The 16226-nt window shown below is 44.9% G+C and overlaps 1 protein-coding gene across 3 annotated transcripts; it reads right to left on the bottom strand.

The window, feature by feature from the left end:
* Window positions 1–286: 286 nt before the first annotated feature.
* RIT1 (Ras like without CAAX 1) lies at window positions 287–16157 on the bottom strand. 3 transcript variants are annotated; one of them, XM_055324313.1, is made up of 7 exons: window positions 15861–16089; window positions 15527–15651; window positions 15307–15363; window positions 12071–12144; window positions 11658–11849; window positions 9647–9884; window positions 287–458 (listed from the first exon to the last, which is right to left on the bottom strand). In XM_055324313.1, the coding sequence occupies exons 2-6, from the start codon at window positions 15630–15632 to the stop codon at window positions 9654–9656; spliced, it is 660 nt and encodes a 219-aa protein (XP_055180288.1). In that variant the 5' UTR covers window positions 15633–15651; window positions 15861–16089; the 3' UTR covers window positions 287–458; window positions 9647–9653. The 3 variants fall into 3 exon arrangements, with proteins under 3 accessions (XP_055180288.1, XP_055180289.1, XP_055180287.1); XM_055324314.1 differs by lacking the exon at window positions 287–458 and adding an exon at window positions 465–1667; XM_055324312.1 differs by lacking the exon at window positions 287–458 and adding an exon at window positions 16096–16157 and having other exon boundaries at window positions 6942–9884; window positions 15861–15911.
* Between the last annotated feature and the right edge of the window lie 69 nt (window positions 16158–16226).

The raw sequence follows: 16226 nt of genomic DNA, 5'->3' as shown, positions 1-16226 counted from the left end.
TGACCGTGATAGTGACATTGCCCTCACCATGATCCTTCTCCAATGTGGTCGTCTTTCTTTACCTTGTGTCTTCTCTTGTAAAAAATGAAACTCAAAATAAATGTGTCAAATTAAAAAAAACTGGAAAAGCAAACGAATTGTGTGAAACTGCATAATGCTGTAATGCTAACCTACAATATGTAACGCTATCTTGTATGTGGAGTTTGTTAATGTACCACACAAGTGCAAAATAAAGACTGACTCACATTAAACACACAAGGGCATGAGGTGGTCTTCTTGGGAGCTCGGTGACGGTGAATGATTCCAACAGGATGTCCTAGAGCACGTACTCCAGTGTGATCCTCCACACCACCCGAAAATTCAGATCCCAGGGGTGCCTGGACTGCTCAGTTGGGGGAGCCTGCGACTCTTGGTCTCAGGGTCAGTGAGTTCAAGCCCCACATGGGGTGTAGAGATTACTGAAAAAAAAGAAAAAAATGCAGATTCCAGTCTCCAGACCTAGAGTCCTTTCTCTAGTCCTGTTTTCCTCTCAAAATGTCCTTCCGAAGACTCTAACCCCCAGGAGAGAGAGGATGGCTTCAGTGCCTGTCCCTGTAATTGGAAATATTTATACCTCAAAGCAATGCTGATTCTGTCTTCCATTCATTCCTCAACAGAAATTTGTCCTCGAGTGCATACCATGTGCCAGATGCTGAGGCTATGATACACCGATCCTGTGGCACTCAGCAGAGGACCAGCTACAATCAGATAATCCTGCTAGTAAATATGGAATGACAGAGAAATGCTCTGAAAGAGAAGTGCAGGCTAATGCACCCTTGAGGTTCTGAGGACCCCCTGCACACCCTGAAGTCTGGAATGAGGCACTTTTCCTACCTTCTCTCCTGGGGAAACTGCCTTCCCTGAATGCACAAGCCGGAAGCAGGAAAGGAAGCCTCTACTCTTTTAAAGTTTCAATGAAGGAACTAAAAAACTGGGACACCTGGGTGGCTCAGTGGTTGAGCATCTGCCTTCGGCTCGGGTTGTGATCCCAGAGTCCTGGGATCAAGTCCCACATCGGGCTCCCTGCATGGAGCCTGCTTTTCCCTCTGCTTATGTCTCTGCTTCTCTGTCTCTCATGAATTAGTAAAATCTTTTTTTTTTTTTTAAAAAAAAGGAACTAAAAACTTTAGACAATATAATAATCTTATTATACAAAAATTGATAGAGAGGGGATCCCTGGGTGGCGCAGCGGTTTGGCGCCTGCCTTTGGCCCAGGGCACGATCCTGGAAACCCGGGATCGAATCCCACATCGGGCTCCTGGTGCATGGAGCCTGCTTCTCCCTCTGCCTGTGTCTCTGCCTCTCTCTCTCTCTCTCTCTCTGTGACTATCATAAATTTAAAAAAAAAATTGATAGAGAAAAGGGGAAAAAAATAAGTCAAGATTCTAGAACTTTCCCAACTTTCTGACTTTTGGTCTTATTTCCTGTACATTTTTTCCATGATGTGTCAATCAGGGTCACTGTAGAAAACATTTAAAATAAAGTACAAGTTCATAGAAACCAGAAAACACGTCTATCTAGGGCAAGCGTCACTAATTTCAGCACATCTTCCCATCCACGAACCAGTTGACAATGCAATCACAGCACATATATAATTTTGCATGTTGCTTTTTCTCTAGGTGGTAAGTCTGAAAAAAAAAAACACAATAATATAACAATAATGATGGTAAGAGTATCTTGGCACTCAGGATGCTTTTGTCCACGATTAATAGGAAACCCAATTCCAATTAGCTTAAACATGAACAACACACACCGGTTCCCCCACCTGCAAGTCCACAGGTGGAGCCAGCTCTGGGCACAACTCTGGCAAAAGGTCACTAATACCTCGAGGGCCACAGTGACACTCAATGTCCCCTTAATCCTAAAGATTTTGTTTGTAGGACCACTTTCAGGGGAAAAGAGGAGATTGCTTCATGGCCACTCCCAGAAAAATAAGAAAGCATCCCCAGAAACCTTTAGCTTTTCTCTCCTCTCACCTCACTGGTCCCACATCGGCCACATGGTCACTGCAGAGCCAATCAGGCAAGGAAGATGGGAGTGTCTTTAGGACTGCCCTGGAACCTAGTGCCGGGAAATGGTGGATTCTTGGATAAAATGTCATTTCCTTTGGAAGAAGGAATGGGTGCTGGTGAGTGGCAAATGAGGACCACCACATTGTTTCCTGTATTCCAGCTCCTCTGTCCAAAGCATTTTCTCCTGTGATCTTTTTTAAGACTTTCTTTATTCATGAGAGACACAGAGAGAGGCAGAGACATAGGCAGAGGAAAAAGCAGGCTCCCATGGGGAACCCGATGCAGGACTCCGTCCCAGGACCCCAGGATCACGACCTGAGCCGAAGGCAGATGCTCAACCACTGAGCCACCCAGGCATCCCTCCTGTGATCTTATAACAAACTCTAAGAGATCGAGCCGTTGACCGCATCCATGTCCCATACCTCATGGTTTGTTTGCCAAGACAAACAGCCTAGTGTTGGGGTCCTCTTTACGTGATTCAAGAGCAACATCAGGTTAGCCACAGAGTATAATTTTTCAGAAAGCTGAGAACATATTTTTCTTCTTCTTTTTTTTTTTTTTTAACATTTAAGTCCTCTCCTCGTCCAGTGTGGGACTGGAACTCACAACTCTGAAACTGGACATTTCCATGACTGACGTTGACACACCAGATCAGTCTCCAGTCGGGCATTTTTCCAAGTGGACATGGAATTGTTCACAGCCCCTTACCCTTCCCACTGTCCAGCACTCAGTCCATATCTGTCACAGGAGATGGCATGCATCAGAATCAGTGCCTGGCATGCCCGGCTGGCTCAGGAGGCACACCACTCTTGATCTCAGGGTTGTGAGTTTCAGACCCCATGTTGGGTATGGAGACTACTTAAAAAAAAAAAATCGGAGGTTCCTAAAAAACAGACCTGAGCCACCAAGAGGTGTGTTCTTGTCATTCACGCAGCTGAATTCCCAACATCCAACATCTGGCATCTAGCAGGTGCTCAATACAGGTTTGGGAATGAAGGAGGACAGGCAGGGGACAAAATATTGTCTAGGAGCAGACCCAAAGCAAACACAAAAAATCCGTGCCTCTTCCTACTTATTGCTGAGTTAGAGTTTCCAAAGAAGTTTGGTCTAGTGTGAAATCTTGTTTTTTTTGTTTGTTTTAAAAGATTTTATTTATTCATAGAGACAGAGGGAGAGAGGGGCAGACACACAGGCAGAGGGAGAAGCAGGTTCCATACAGGAAGCCCGACGTGGGACTCGATCCCGGGTCTCCAGGATCACACCTGGCTGCAAGCGGCGCTAAACCGCTGCGCCACCAGGGCTGCCCTGGAACCTTGTTTTTGTTAGTTTTTTGGGTGGTAGCAGTCGTGGGTGTGTATATGCTGCAACCAGACCCACATGTGCTCTAGAGTGTCAGCAGATCTGATGGTGGGAGTGGCACAGCATTTGGGTGGCACTGACTACACCAGAATCGCAGGTATGCCTTCCTGGCCGGCACAGATTTTATACTGGACTGCACTGTTTCTGAACACATACTTGGCATCATCAACCACTGGTGTGCAAGGAAACTCAGGAAAACATCTGATGGGAGGTGGGGGGGCTAGTTCTGAAGCTAGAGATTTTCTCCTGGCTCAGAGCAAACTGCAATAAAACTAGCAATAACCAGCTCTGGGAAGGGCAGGAAATGACACATCCCCACCCCAGCAGCTTTTGTTCAAAAAACTGGGTGACTTAATGATGTGATCGTGTATGCTAAGTTTTTTTAAGCAAGGACTATTAGACAAAGCTAAAAACATTTCAGTAATTTTGTCTCAAGGCCAACAGATATTTAAAAGTAGATTGTAAGTTTCAGCATACCCCAAACATTCAGACTCAACGATCCTTTGTTCTGTCCAGGGGTTTCCTCCTAACAAAAGCAGGAATTTTATTTCTTTGCTGGGAGCCACAGTCCCTTGTTTCCTCCCACACCTTCTTACTGCTTAGTCCCAGCACTTCCTACCCCACCCCACCCCGCTCCCACAGCCGCTGACATCTTCCGAACCTGGTGACAGCCACCCATCACTGCTCCACACAGTCCTCCAATGCCCACCCATGGCCCTCCAACAACATCTGGCTCAGTGACTTCTACTCATTAGAATCATCTGTGATTTGATATAGATTCCTGGATCCTATCAGAATCTATCAAATCAGAATCTCCAGAGGTTAAGCTGAGAAAATGATGAACAGAACAGCTCTTGGCTGTTTCTGACCCAGAGCAGACATGTACTGGGGAGCCATGCACACTTCAGACTGGCCCTCACGGTTTCGCACACACTCAGCCCTGCCTTGTGTATGTCCTGACGTGTACTCTAACCCCAAGCGGGCTTCTCAACGCTCATCCCACCTATATCACGAATAGTCTTGACTCTCCTACTCTCCAATCCTGCACTGGAGTTGTCCTACATACAGGACTCTTGACTTTTTTGTTGTTCCAAGTCATGAGATTCTTTTTGAAAATCTTCATGGCCTAATTCTACTTACCCATTTAATCCAAATCTTTCTATGTTTTCTTAACATGGTTTTAGGTTGCTTATGAATTGCCCTGCCTTCCCAATCCACTGTATGCCCCTGGAAGCAGAAGCCACATGCTAGGAGTCTTTGGCTACGGTCACTCACTCGTTAGCCTCAGGAAGCTAGCCCTCCCCAAGCTCCAACCATCTGGACAGTGAAGGGAAATAGGTTTGCAAGGCTCTCAGTAAGGGATGACTCACTTATACTGTTTGGCTGCATGTTCCTAAAATCTAAAATCCATCCTACCCTCCAGGCCATGCTTGGTCCTATGCACCAGACAAGTAGCAAGCCAACTCTAGTCATCAAAGGACAACATTGCTTTCTGCAGACAGGAGCTAAGGCGGCTCTCACTTTCTTCATGGATGTAGGTGCAGTCTGGCCACACGGGAAGGGCACTGAGCCATAGGTAACCAGCAAACCCAGGAAGAACAGCAAGACCCGGTTCCAACTTTCCCTGAAAAGCACTTGTCAGAAATTGAGTAAAATATAAATACACTCGCTATTTTCCTCAATATTCTAATTTAGGCTATACCTAATTATTTTAACACAATTCTTAGTAGGAAGAAGAGAAAGACAAATTTGTGCAGCAAGAGCATTTAGAGATGTTTGAGGGCAAGATGCCTGGGTGGCTCAGCAGTTGAGTGTCTGCCTTTGGCTTGGGGCATGATCCTGGGGTCCTGGGATCGGGTCCTGTGTTGGGCTCCTTGCTAGGAGCCTGCTTCTCCCTCTGCCTATATCTCTGCCTCTGTGTCTCTCATTAATAAAATCTTTAGGGATCCCTGGGTGGCGCAGCGGTTTGGCGCCTGCCTTTGGCCCGGGGCGCGATCCTGGAGACCCGGGATCGAATCCCACGTCGGGCTCCCGGTGCATGGAGCCTGCTTCTCCCTCCGCCTGTGTCTCTGCCTCTCTCTCTCTCTCTGTGTGACTATCATAAATGAATAAAAAAATTGAAAAAAAAAATTTAAAAAAAAAATAAATAAAATAAAATCTTTAAAAAAAAAAAAGAGAGAGAGAGAGATGTTTGAGGACAAGATGAGTGATCTCCTTCATCAAAGAACTCAGGTCTCCAACTACTTCCTTGTGTCGCTAAGGCCACAAGTCTCAGTTCCAGCTGAGCTAATGAATGCATGAAGATAGTTTTGTGTTTTTTTTTTTAAAGAAATTTTATTTATTTATGAGAGACACACACAGAGAGAGGCAGAAACACAGGCAGAGGGAGAAGCAGGCTCCATGCAGGGAGCCTAATGTGGGACTTGATCCCGGGACTCCAAGATCACGCCCTGGGCCAGAGGCAGTCACTAAACCGCTGAGCCACCCAGGGATCCCATGAAGATAGTTTGAACACAAACTTTAAAGGTTTATTTTATCTTAGAGAGAGAGTACGTGCACATGATAGCATATGAGTGTTTGAGCAGGGTGCAGGGGCAGAGGGAGAGGGAGAGGGAGGATCCCAAGCAAACTCCCTGCTGAGATCTCACAACCCTGAGATCATGACCAGAACCAAAATCAAGAGTCAAATGCTTAACTGAGTCACCCAGGAGCCCCTGAATACAAATCCAGGATGACTGGTATGCCTGGGTGGCTCAGTGGTTGAGCGTCTGCCTGCCTTTGGCTTGGGTTGTGATCCTGGGGGGTCCTGGGATCGAGTCCCACATTGGGCTCGCCACAGGGAGCCTGCTTCTCCCTCTGCCTATGTCTCTGCCTCTATGTGCCTCTCATGAATAAATAAAATCTTTAAAAAAAAAAACAAAAACATAAACAAATCCAGGATGACTGCAAATCCGTTTTCAGTACTGAAACATCTCTTAAAGCTAAGAGCTTGTCAAAGTTAACACGGACTCCTAAAAAGGAAGACTGAATTTGTCACCCTTCTCAGGTAGTTTGGAAGTCTGGAAAAGCAGCAACACTACCAATTATTTGTTTCAGGAGATTCCTAAATGTATATAACTGTTTTTTAATGAAAATAAGTAATAAGCACTAGAAATGAGGAGGAATGGGCAGCCCCAGTGGCTTAGCGGTTTAGCGCCACCATCAGCCCAGGGTGTGATTCTGGAGACCTGGGATCGAGTTCCACATCAGGCTCCCTGCATGGAGCCTGCTTCTCCCTCTGCCTGTGTCTGCCTCTCTCTGTCTCTCATGAATAAATAAAATCTTTAAAAAAAATTTAAAAAATGAGGAACTTCAGAAATCACCTCTCTTTTATCTCCTCAATTTGCCTCCTCTTCCATTTCTGTGCCCCCCACTGGGCCCAGCCTTATAGGGTCTTTCCTTCTCTGAATTCCTTAACACTCCCAGTTTGAAACAGGGAAATCTACTACCCTATGATCAACCTCTAGTTGCATATGCTGATTTTATCAAAGCTCAAGAACAGGGATACTTTTTATTCCTTCAAATCCTTTCGTCTTACATGGTGCTTTAGTGCACAGACGTGGCCCATGAATACTCTGATGGGAGTCCCAGCGGATCACCTGACAGGGACTAGGTGAACAAAGGGAATGCTGCTCCGCCACGACCCGTTTCACATTTTTGAATCAGCATTTTCCAGAACATAAAATCTTATTGTATTTAAGTGTTCTTAAAATGACCTTTGTGCAACAATTCCAAGCATTCCCACCCACACACAGGTTAAGGAGAAACCCAACAATTTGTTTAAAAGTTCTGTATTGTGTCATATAAACTGTCTTCATATACAAGTGCATTAAGTGAAAGACTGCTCTCTTCCTTCTCCCACCCCGAGACATCACAGTAGACCAATTCTTGCTAATATATGAGAAGAATTAAACATATCCCCTCCTGAGTTCTAAACAGCTCATTCTAGACACTAGTTTCTAAATTTTTTAACTTAACAATCTGGCATAGGCATGAATAGTTCCAGTGCTTAAACTTGTCCCTGAATGTTTCTCTTTTCAAAGTTCCAGGCAGTAATTGATTTGAATGCCCTCAAATTGGATAAACCTGACTATTCAGAGCTTATAAATTACATACTCATCATCACTAAGAATAGAAGAACTGTTACCTACACATATTACACTCCCTCGAACTATGTAGCACCATGAATACAATTCTCAATACTAATGGGCTAATTAATCCAATGACCAAATATAGGACAGGGACAGTCTTAAAAACACAAATTTGCTATTTTTCTTATATGCAGTATAAATTCCCTTCTTATGAATCTTTCTTTCTGGCAAAGTTCTCTGCTGCCCTGAATGTCCTGAATAATTATACAGCTGTCAAGTTATTGCTTGACAGCTAGTAATTCCCTAGGTCATTAGTATTGAGAAGCTAAGGCATTACACGTAAAAGGCTCTAAGCTAATTTAAATGTGGTGAAATACTGTTAAAATAGAATTGCACTCCATTTTTCTTCTATCTTCATGCTTCTCTAAAGTGCTATGGTTCCTATCAGATTTCTGTCCTGCAATTAATTGATTCAAATTCTGGGTCTTTCACTTTTGGAATGGCTTGAGTACCATAAAACATGACTTATTTGGTTTCAAAGGGGACCACGGCTTAGCTAAGAAAGCTGCAACCATCACCTTTCTTTAAACCTAGAGCAGATGCCACACTGAGTATGAGGACAAAACACAGCCACCCTGTCCCTCTGCCAGTAACAAAAGTGGCAAACAGCAAGTTAAGGTGCGCATTTTTTACAAGGTCCTGCAGTCACGTCCTTCAGGGTTTAAGATAGTCACAAACTCTGCAGCCGTGACATTTAATGTTCAATCTGCGCTACATTATTCTTAGCACTTCTGCACTTCTCCACACACAGTAAGTTCACGTATCCAAATACTCTGATTCTAAAAAGAGAACTCACCACTAACACTTAAAGCTGTTCCTTCCCAGGACATTAGCTTCCCAGTTATGCACAATATCAGGGTGGTGTTCTCTTAGGCTAAGTTTTGCCAAGGCTCAGACAGCCCTGTGTGGTGAACTCACCAAGGTCCCTCTGAAGAAATCTTCAATGAGAAACTCAACACACAGGAATTCTAAAGCTTCACGCCTGGCTCATTGGCACAGAGATGCCCCAGGTTTTCTCTGAGCACAGAGTCTAGTGATTGTCTATGTTGAGGAGGCACATACATGATTTTACTCTAACTCCTGATGTCTCTCCTATATGGTAGTTAGCCTGATGAAGGACCTAAAAACATTTTGCCAGGCCTTGCTCTTCTAGAACACAGGAAAGCACCTCATGTAAAGGTACCAGTGTGCACATCTCTGGGGAAGAAAATACACGTGCACAGGGCAATGGCTGGCCCAACCAAGGGTCTAAACAAGAGTTTAGTAATTCAGTAATGGTTCCCAAAGCATATACCTTGGAAGCTAAGGAAAGGCTAAATCTTGAAAGTGAGAACAAAGTAACTTCCTAGAAGAAACTTTCATACATGTCACTCGCTTCTGCCTGTCCTCACCTAGCCCAGTGTATTTGGGTCAAATGTGCAGGTCTTTGGAAAGCCAGGCTGGCCTGGGAACACGGTTCCAATACCGCTTCTCCCCAATGGAAGTCCCACCCACCCTCCTCCATGGCCTGGCTTCCCCAATCTCATCAGTCCCTAATCTGCAACAGGCTACTAACTGACCTGCACCACTGATCTTATTACATGGTTTTCACTGCCCAAGAAGCACCTGTGAATAGAAGAAAGCGAGGCCCTTCCCTGGGAAGATCTCAGGGAATCCAAGCTGAAAAGGACATGGGAGTCATGCACAGCAGGAAATTTCCTCGTGTGAGCTTATCAAACACACGTGGTAAATATATATTCCCCCAGGGTATAAACAATCGACAATAATTAACTATTATCAGGAACAGAACCCAAAACATAGGTAGATCAAATTCTAATGTGACAATTTACAAGTAGACAGTGCTCAACTGGGTTAATAGGTCAGAATTAGCTAAAGGACAGTACTCTAAACAGCACATCATTGAAAACGCCCCCTGGGTATATCCCCTTCATCAGTTACATTTAAAGGAACAGTCATCACAGGAGAAAGAGCAAGCACAGTGCTCACTAGAACAAGTCACCGGGTGGCTCTGCGTAAGCCCTGCAGTTCACAGGTGAACCCACACACCTTCCCTTCAAGTTATGGAGTCCTTCTTCTTCCGGAATGGTGATTTTAGCCGCTTCCATACACTGGTTTTGGGTTTAGACTTTTTCTCCATGGCCAGCACCGCCTCTTTTTCTTTTCTACGTATCTCTCGTACAAGGGCATGGAATACATCATCAATATAGTAGCGGTATGCAGCGGACGTCTCAAAAAAGGGACAGCTGAATTCTCGGGCCAAAGCCAGTCCTTCTTCCTTGGTGACCTTTAAAAATGTAAACATGAGAAAACAGAGTGATAACCACAGAAAATAGTCACAGCTGCCCCACACAGTGAAAAGTGAAGAGGCTATCTTAACAGAAATAGAGTTCCTCAACTCTGGAGACATCCAGAGTTCAGCTGGGAGACTGAATCCTAAGATCCTCTGCCTTTCTATAAAGTGATTCTATTTCTTTTTTTAAGATTTTATTTATTCATGAGAGACACACAGAGAGGGGCAGACACATAGGCAGAGGGAGAAGCAGGCTCCCTGTGGGGAGCCCGCTGTGGAGCCCGATCCCAGGGCCTTGGGATTACAACCTGAGCCAAAGGCAGACACAACACCCAATCACCAAGGCACCTCGTGATTCTATTTCTAATCCATTTTTTTTCTAATCCATTTTAAAGATAACTCTTTGTGTTTTTTTTTTTTTTAAAGATTTTATTTAATTATTCATGATAGTCACAGAGAGAGACAGAGAGGCAGAGTCACAGGCAGAGGGAGAAGCAGGCTCCATGCACCGGGAGTCTGACGTGGGATTCGATCCCGGGTCTCCAGGATCGCGCCCCGGGCCAAAGGCAGGCGCCAAACCGCTGCGCCACCCAGGGATCCCAAAGATAACTCTTTGAAATAGGAAAAGTCAGACAGCAAATATGTAATTTTAATTTTCCTAAAGTATAAAAAAAATCCAAAACTGATATATCCAATTAGGGATGATCATAATTTCTCCTAGGACCGAATATTTAGACTTTCTCTAACTTTTTGCTACCATGGCAGCCTGGCAACGAATGTTTTACATATAAATTCCTGGATATATTTTTCAAACAGCATTGAGAAGCACTGTGAACTTATCTACTGTCAAACTACTTCCAAGAAGTCTATACCACTCTGCTGCTTCCACCAGTGGTCACCATGTGCCTGTCCACTATTCCTTCAACTCCACACCAAACAGCGAGATTTTAAACACTGTTTCCAGTTTTAAGAGTACAGCTTACTCTAGAATCTTCTACAATTTCTCTTATTCTCCCCTTGCAGGTCTCCTTCATGATCCTCACCATCAGGAAGATTATCTTTTTTTTCCTTTAACATTTTATTTATTTATTCATGAGAGAGACAAAGAAAGAGGCAGAAACATAGGCAGAGGGAGAAGCAGGCTCCCTCACAGGGAGCCCGATGGGGAACTTGATCCCAGACCCCTGGATCACGCCCTGAGCCAAAGGCAGACACTCAACTGCTGAGCCACCCAGGCGTCCTAGGAAGATTATCTTGAAGTCTAACCTAGATTTGTCCTACTACAACATAGACTGATTATTTTCCAAGGTTTAAGAAAATGAACATTCTATGATCTTCCACTTAGTAAGTATGTGCTCTAGGGGCACTTGGGTGGCTCAGCCGGTTAAGCGCCTACCTTCAGCTCAGGTCATGATCTCAGGGTCTTGAGATGGAGCCCCACATCAGGCTCTCTACTCGGCAGGAAGCCTACTTCTCCCTTTCCCTCTGCTGCTCCCCTTGCTCTGTCTCTCTCTCTCTCTCTCTCAAATAAATAAAATTTTTAATAAATAAGCAAGCACTCTATTTGTTTTCTAATTCTCATCCAGTGGTGTAAACTGATTTCTAAAATCCAGATTTTATCCAAATTAATTACAAATTAGTATAGAGAAATTTCTAAAGTCAGAGAGAATTTAAAATTCTTATTCTAAAGCAAAAGAATCTATATACAGCAAAACAACCAAGACCGATCTCCTGAGACCATGGACTGCATTTCTGCTCTCTCCTTACCTGCCTTAGCTGCTTTAGGTCAGACTTGTTTCCCACCAGAACCACAGGTGTATCATCAGTGCGTCGAACTCGGTAAATAAGCTGCTTAAATTCCCGAACTTCATGGAAACTTCGACGGTCAGTGATAGAATAACAGATGATAAACCCTTCTCCTGCCCTCATATACTGATCCCGCATGGCTGTAAACTCTGCCTACAAGGAAACAGGATCATTATTGATGCAACCTAGAGCTACATACACATTTGCTATTATTTCAGATTAAATAAGAGATATGTTATCAATTACCTGCTATCCTGAGTCAGAGGGCATGAAAAATTAAGAAAAATGAACTGGTGATCTTCTCTGCATAAGTCTTTCCCTCCCCTCTACTAGAGTGAAAACACCTTTATACACAGCATTCTAAGATTTAATACCTGTCCAGCCGTATCCAAAATGTCCAGGTTGGCAGGCTCATCATCAATACGGATCCGGATTTTATAAGCATCTTCTGCAGGAGGGAAGAAAAGTGTACCATAAACCCATAAACACAGGAATATGCAATCTTATTTTTTTCTTTATTGGGTAATCTCTAAGCCCAACATGGGCTTGAATTCATGACCCCGAGATCAAGAGTTGAGTGCTCTACCAACTGAGCCTGCTGGGTACCCTGTAACTTTATTTTTAAAATCATCTTATGGAGAGGTAGATTACACACAGGTTAGGTGCCCGGATTTTCTCAGGAAGCATGCTCAATCCATTGAGGTACCTAAACTGGGTCTTCAATTCAGGTGTTATGTGTTTTTTCACCTAAGTGACGACAGAAGCTTATTCGTTGTTTATAAGACTCTATCTACAATTCTAAACTAAAAAAGGATTCTGTCTTTTTAAAAAATATTAGGCTCTGGGACACCTGAATGGCTCATTTGGTTAAGCATCTGACTCTTTATTTTGGCTCAGATCATGATCTCAGGGTTTTGAGATTGAGCCCCACACTGGGCTCTGCACTGGCATGGAACCTGCTTAAGATTCTCTCTTCCTCTCCCCACCCCCAAAAATTTGGGCTCAAAAAGTAACTTTACCATTTGTTAAATAGTTATTAGATACCAAGCATTATACTAAGTAATCCATCTACCTTAACTCATTCAACAGTGGCAATAGTGACAAACATATCAATCCACAGTATTAGCTCCACCATACAAAGAAAATTAAGCTCTAGATCATTAAATATCATTCCCATATTACATAGTTGATTACACTGCCAGAATGAAAACCAAGGGCTGCTCAACTCAAAAGCCTTATGTACTTAACCAAATTCTATGGTTCCTCATTTTAATACTGCACAGCAAAGAAAAATCATTTACTTTTTTCTAAACAATACATATTGTTATAAATTCTTCTTTATGAAAGTAAATTTATGTGTTTTATCATAATAATCTTGGAAAACACAAGGAAGTTTATTTTTTTTAATTTTTTTATTTATTTATGATAATCACACACAGAGAGAGAGAGAGAGAGAGAGAGAGGCAGAGAAATAGGCAGAGGGAGAAGCAGGCTCCATGCACCGGGAGCCTGACGTGGGATTCGATCCCGGGTCTCCAGGATCGCACCCTGGGCCAAAGGCAGGCGCTAAACCGCTGCGCCACCCAGGGATCCCCACAAGGAAGTTTAAAAAAAGAAAACCCACTCAGTATTTCCATCATTCAAACAATTGCTGCTTACATTGAAGTGTATTTCAATATTCTTAACCTCCTGCTCCTGACTCTTCTTCAAAGAGCCCACTAAACCAATGTTTTTCAAACTACAGGTCATGATCCATTAGGATTAGTGAGCTGTGAATAAACTTAATGGATTGGGACCAGCATTAAAACAAATAAAAATTTACAAGAAAAAAAATACAAGAGCATAGAACATGTAATGACATATATAGTTTCCTGGTATGAGTTACACATATATATGTATCCATGTGTACATAATACCCATAGACACACATACTTGCATATGTATTGGCTACAATGTAGAGTTTTTCCTCTTAAGAGTTACCAAAATTTGAAACAAAATCCCCTTAAGAAAAGACCCTAAATTATAAACTTGATGAGAGCAATCTTTACATCTTTCCAACTCCCAGGGCCTAGTACAGGTCCTTGGCTCAAATGGGAACTGAAGACACATGTTTGCTGTTGAATCAGATAATACTGTCAGGAGAGCAGCTGATTGGGGGGTCAGAATCAACGGATTTAAAAAATTAGCTCTTTTATAGAACAAACATGAGTTTTAATTTAAAGAAAGGAAAAAATATTTGTGGAGTTCTAAGTAAATTATCCAGAGTCCTAAACTGAGTTTTAGAATTCCCTTGTGTAGGGATGCCTGGGTGGCTCAGCAGTTGAGCGGCTGCCTTTGGCTCAGGGCGTGGTCCTGGAATCCCCAGGTTCAGTCTCACATCGGGCTCCCTGCATAGAGCCTGCTTCTCCCTCTGCCTGTGTCTCTGCCTCTCTCGGTGTTTCTCATGAATAAATAAATAAAATCTTAAAAAAAAAAAATAGAATTCCCTATGTAGTTTGAATCTCTGAACAATGCTGTACTTTAAGACCAGCAGTGTTTCTATTTTCTTCAAGCCACAGAAGCATCTACTATGTAAAATGACTACATCCAACGCTGGCTTGGCACAGAACTCTCACTGGCTTTGTGGAAACAGTGCAGCAGAGGCCTGGCCCAATGGAAATCCTTCCTAAAGACCCAAGATCGTGACACATGGTCACATTCTGAAAATACTAGTAACATGGCAGGCCTTCTGTGCCTTCCCCTCCCCTTCCCACCATTTTTATTTTATCCTGGGACATAAACCCTTAGAATGGAGCATGCTTCCTTCCTTATGGCTCAGGAATGACGGCAATGTTCTTAGTCTTCGTAGAGAACAGCGACTCTTTTTAATAGGGCAAAACAAATTTCTTTTTACTCTAAAGTGTTTTGCCAAAAACACAGCACTAAGTGCTACAAGACATGAAATAAGACCTTACTATGTAATAAACTTGAAGAATAAGGAAGTGGATGAGGAGTCCAGGCTGCAGGTCTGAGTTGCCCCCATTCAGCAGGCTGGCTGGACTTGTTTTTCTGCTTCCTTTTGTGGAAGTTCAAACCAGCTGACTCATAGTTACAGGGCCAGAGACCCTTAGAAAAGTGACAGCAAAAGCCTTGTTATGTGCCCTTTAAGCTTTCCCTTTCACCTGGCAATGCAGCCTGGCAACCACGAAATGCTAACGGACAAAAGTGTGGCAGGAATGTTCAACAAAAGACAGCAGATGCTTTAAAGACACACTGAATTAAGTGAGAAAAATATCTGCTCACCAAGTACTATGAAATTCTCGTTTAAAAATCTCTTAAGGAGGGCAACCCTGGTGGCTCAGCGGTTTAGCGCCGCCTTCAGCCCAAGGTGTAATCCTGAAGACCCGGGATTGAGTCCCACACGGGGCTCCCGGCATGGAGCCTGCTTCTCCCTCTGCCTGTATCTCTGCCTCTCTCTGTGTCTCTCATGAATAAATAATTTTTTTTTAAACCTATGAAGGAAACCAAAAAAGGCTCCAAAGCTAAGTAGTTAAAAACTGTTTCAAAAATTGACACTAAGACAGGCAGGCCTATACAGTTCCTTGGAAACTTCGGTGGTTATATGACTTACCGATGGTGGGGTCGTGGTCTTCTGGAAATCGGTGGCTGATGAACTGCATGGTCATGGCTTCAAAAAAAGAAACGAAAGTTAGAGTCCGCAGAGACGTGACCCACGTTTGAAAGAACTGCGCGCATCAACACCGGAGACCACAGGGCCTGCCTCCCATCTGGTTCCGGTGGGGAGGTGGGAGCGAGCACTTCTGGTCAAGTGGAAGCACTAGGGCACCTACCACTTTTCCCCACGCCGCCGGCACCCAGCATCACCAGCTTGTACTCTCGGGAGAGGCTGGCGGGGCTGCCACAGCCGCTGCCCGCCGGGCGCGGCCCCGGGTCCATGATCCCTCGGGACGCGCACCTGGAGAGCGAGAAGGACGCGCTGTACCCCGGCCGCCTCCCGTACCCCCCACCACTCCCCGCGCGGCACTTCCGGGCCCCTTCCGCAGTACGCGGCCCCCGCCCCGGCGCCTGCCCCCCGGCCCCTCCACCCGCCAGTCCCCGACCCGACGTCCCCCAGCAGCTCCCTATCCCGGCCCGACGCCCGCGACCCCCGGCCCGGCACCTCACCTTCCCCGGGACAGCCCGGCCGGCGACACCGCACAGCGTTCCCAAGTAGTGCTGTTACCAGAAGAAAAACAAAAGCGGCCAAACAGCTTTAGGGTTCCTCAGACCAAGGCGTCAGCGCGGAAACCAGGGGCCGGGCCCTCAGGCCCCCGGCCCCTCCGCGCGCCCTCGCCCCCGCCCCTGCGGCGCCCAGACCCCAAGCTCGCCCTCTCGCCCCGCGTGAGGTTCCAGGGCTGACCTGTGACCCCTCCCGTGGCAGGGGAAGATGGCGCCACCAAGGGGGGGCGGGGGCTCGTGACGCGCTCCTGGCCCCGCCCCCAGAGTTCGGCATGCAAGTGTGCGCACGCGCGCGCGACGGAGGGGTCGGCC

Source organism: Nyctereutes procyonoides, unplaced genomic scaffold, assembly GCF_905146905.1.
Source record: "Nyctereutes procyonoides isolate TBG_1078 unplaced genomic scaffold, NYPRO_anot_genome, whole genome shotgun sequence".
In the NCBI taxonomy this organism is placed as follows: Eukaryota; Metazoa; Chordata; class Mammalia; order Carnivora; family Canidae; genus Nyctereutes; species Nyctereutes procyonoides.
The sequence above is the reverse complement of the archived record's forward strand: the minus strand, read 5'-3'. Positions and strand labels throughout refer to the sequence as shown.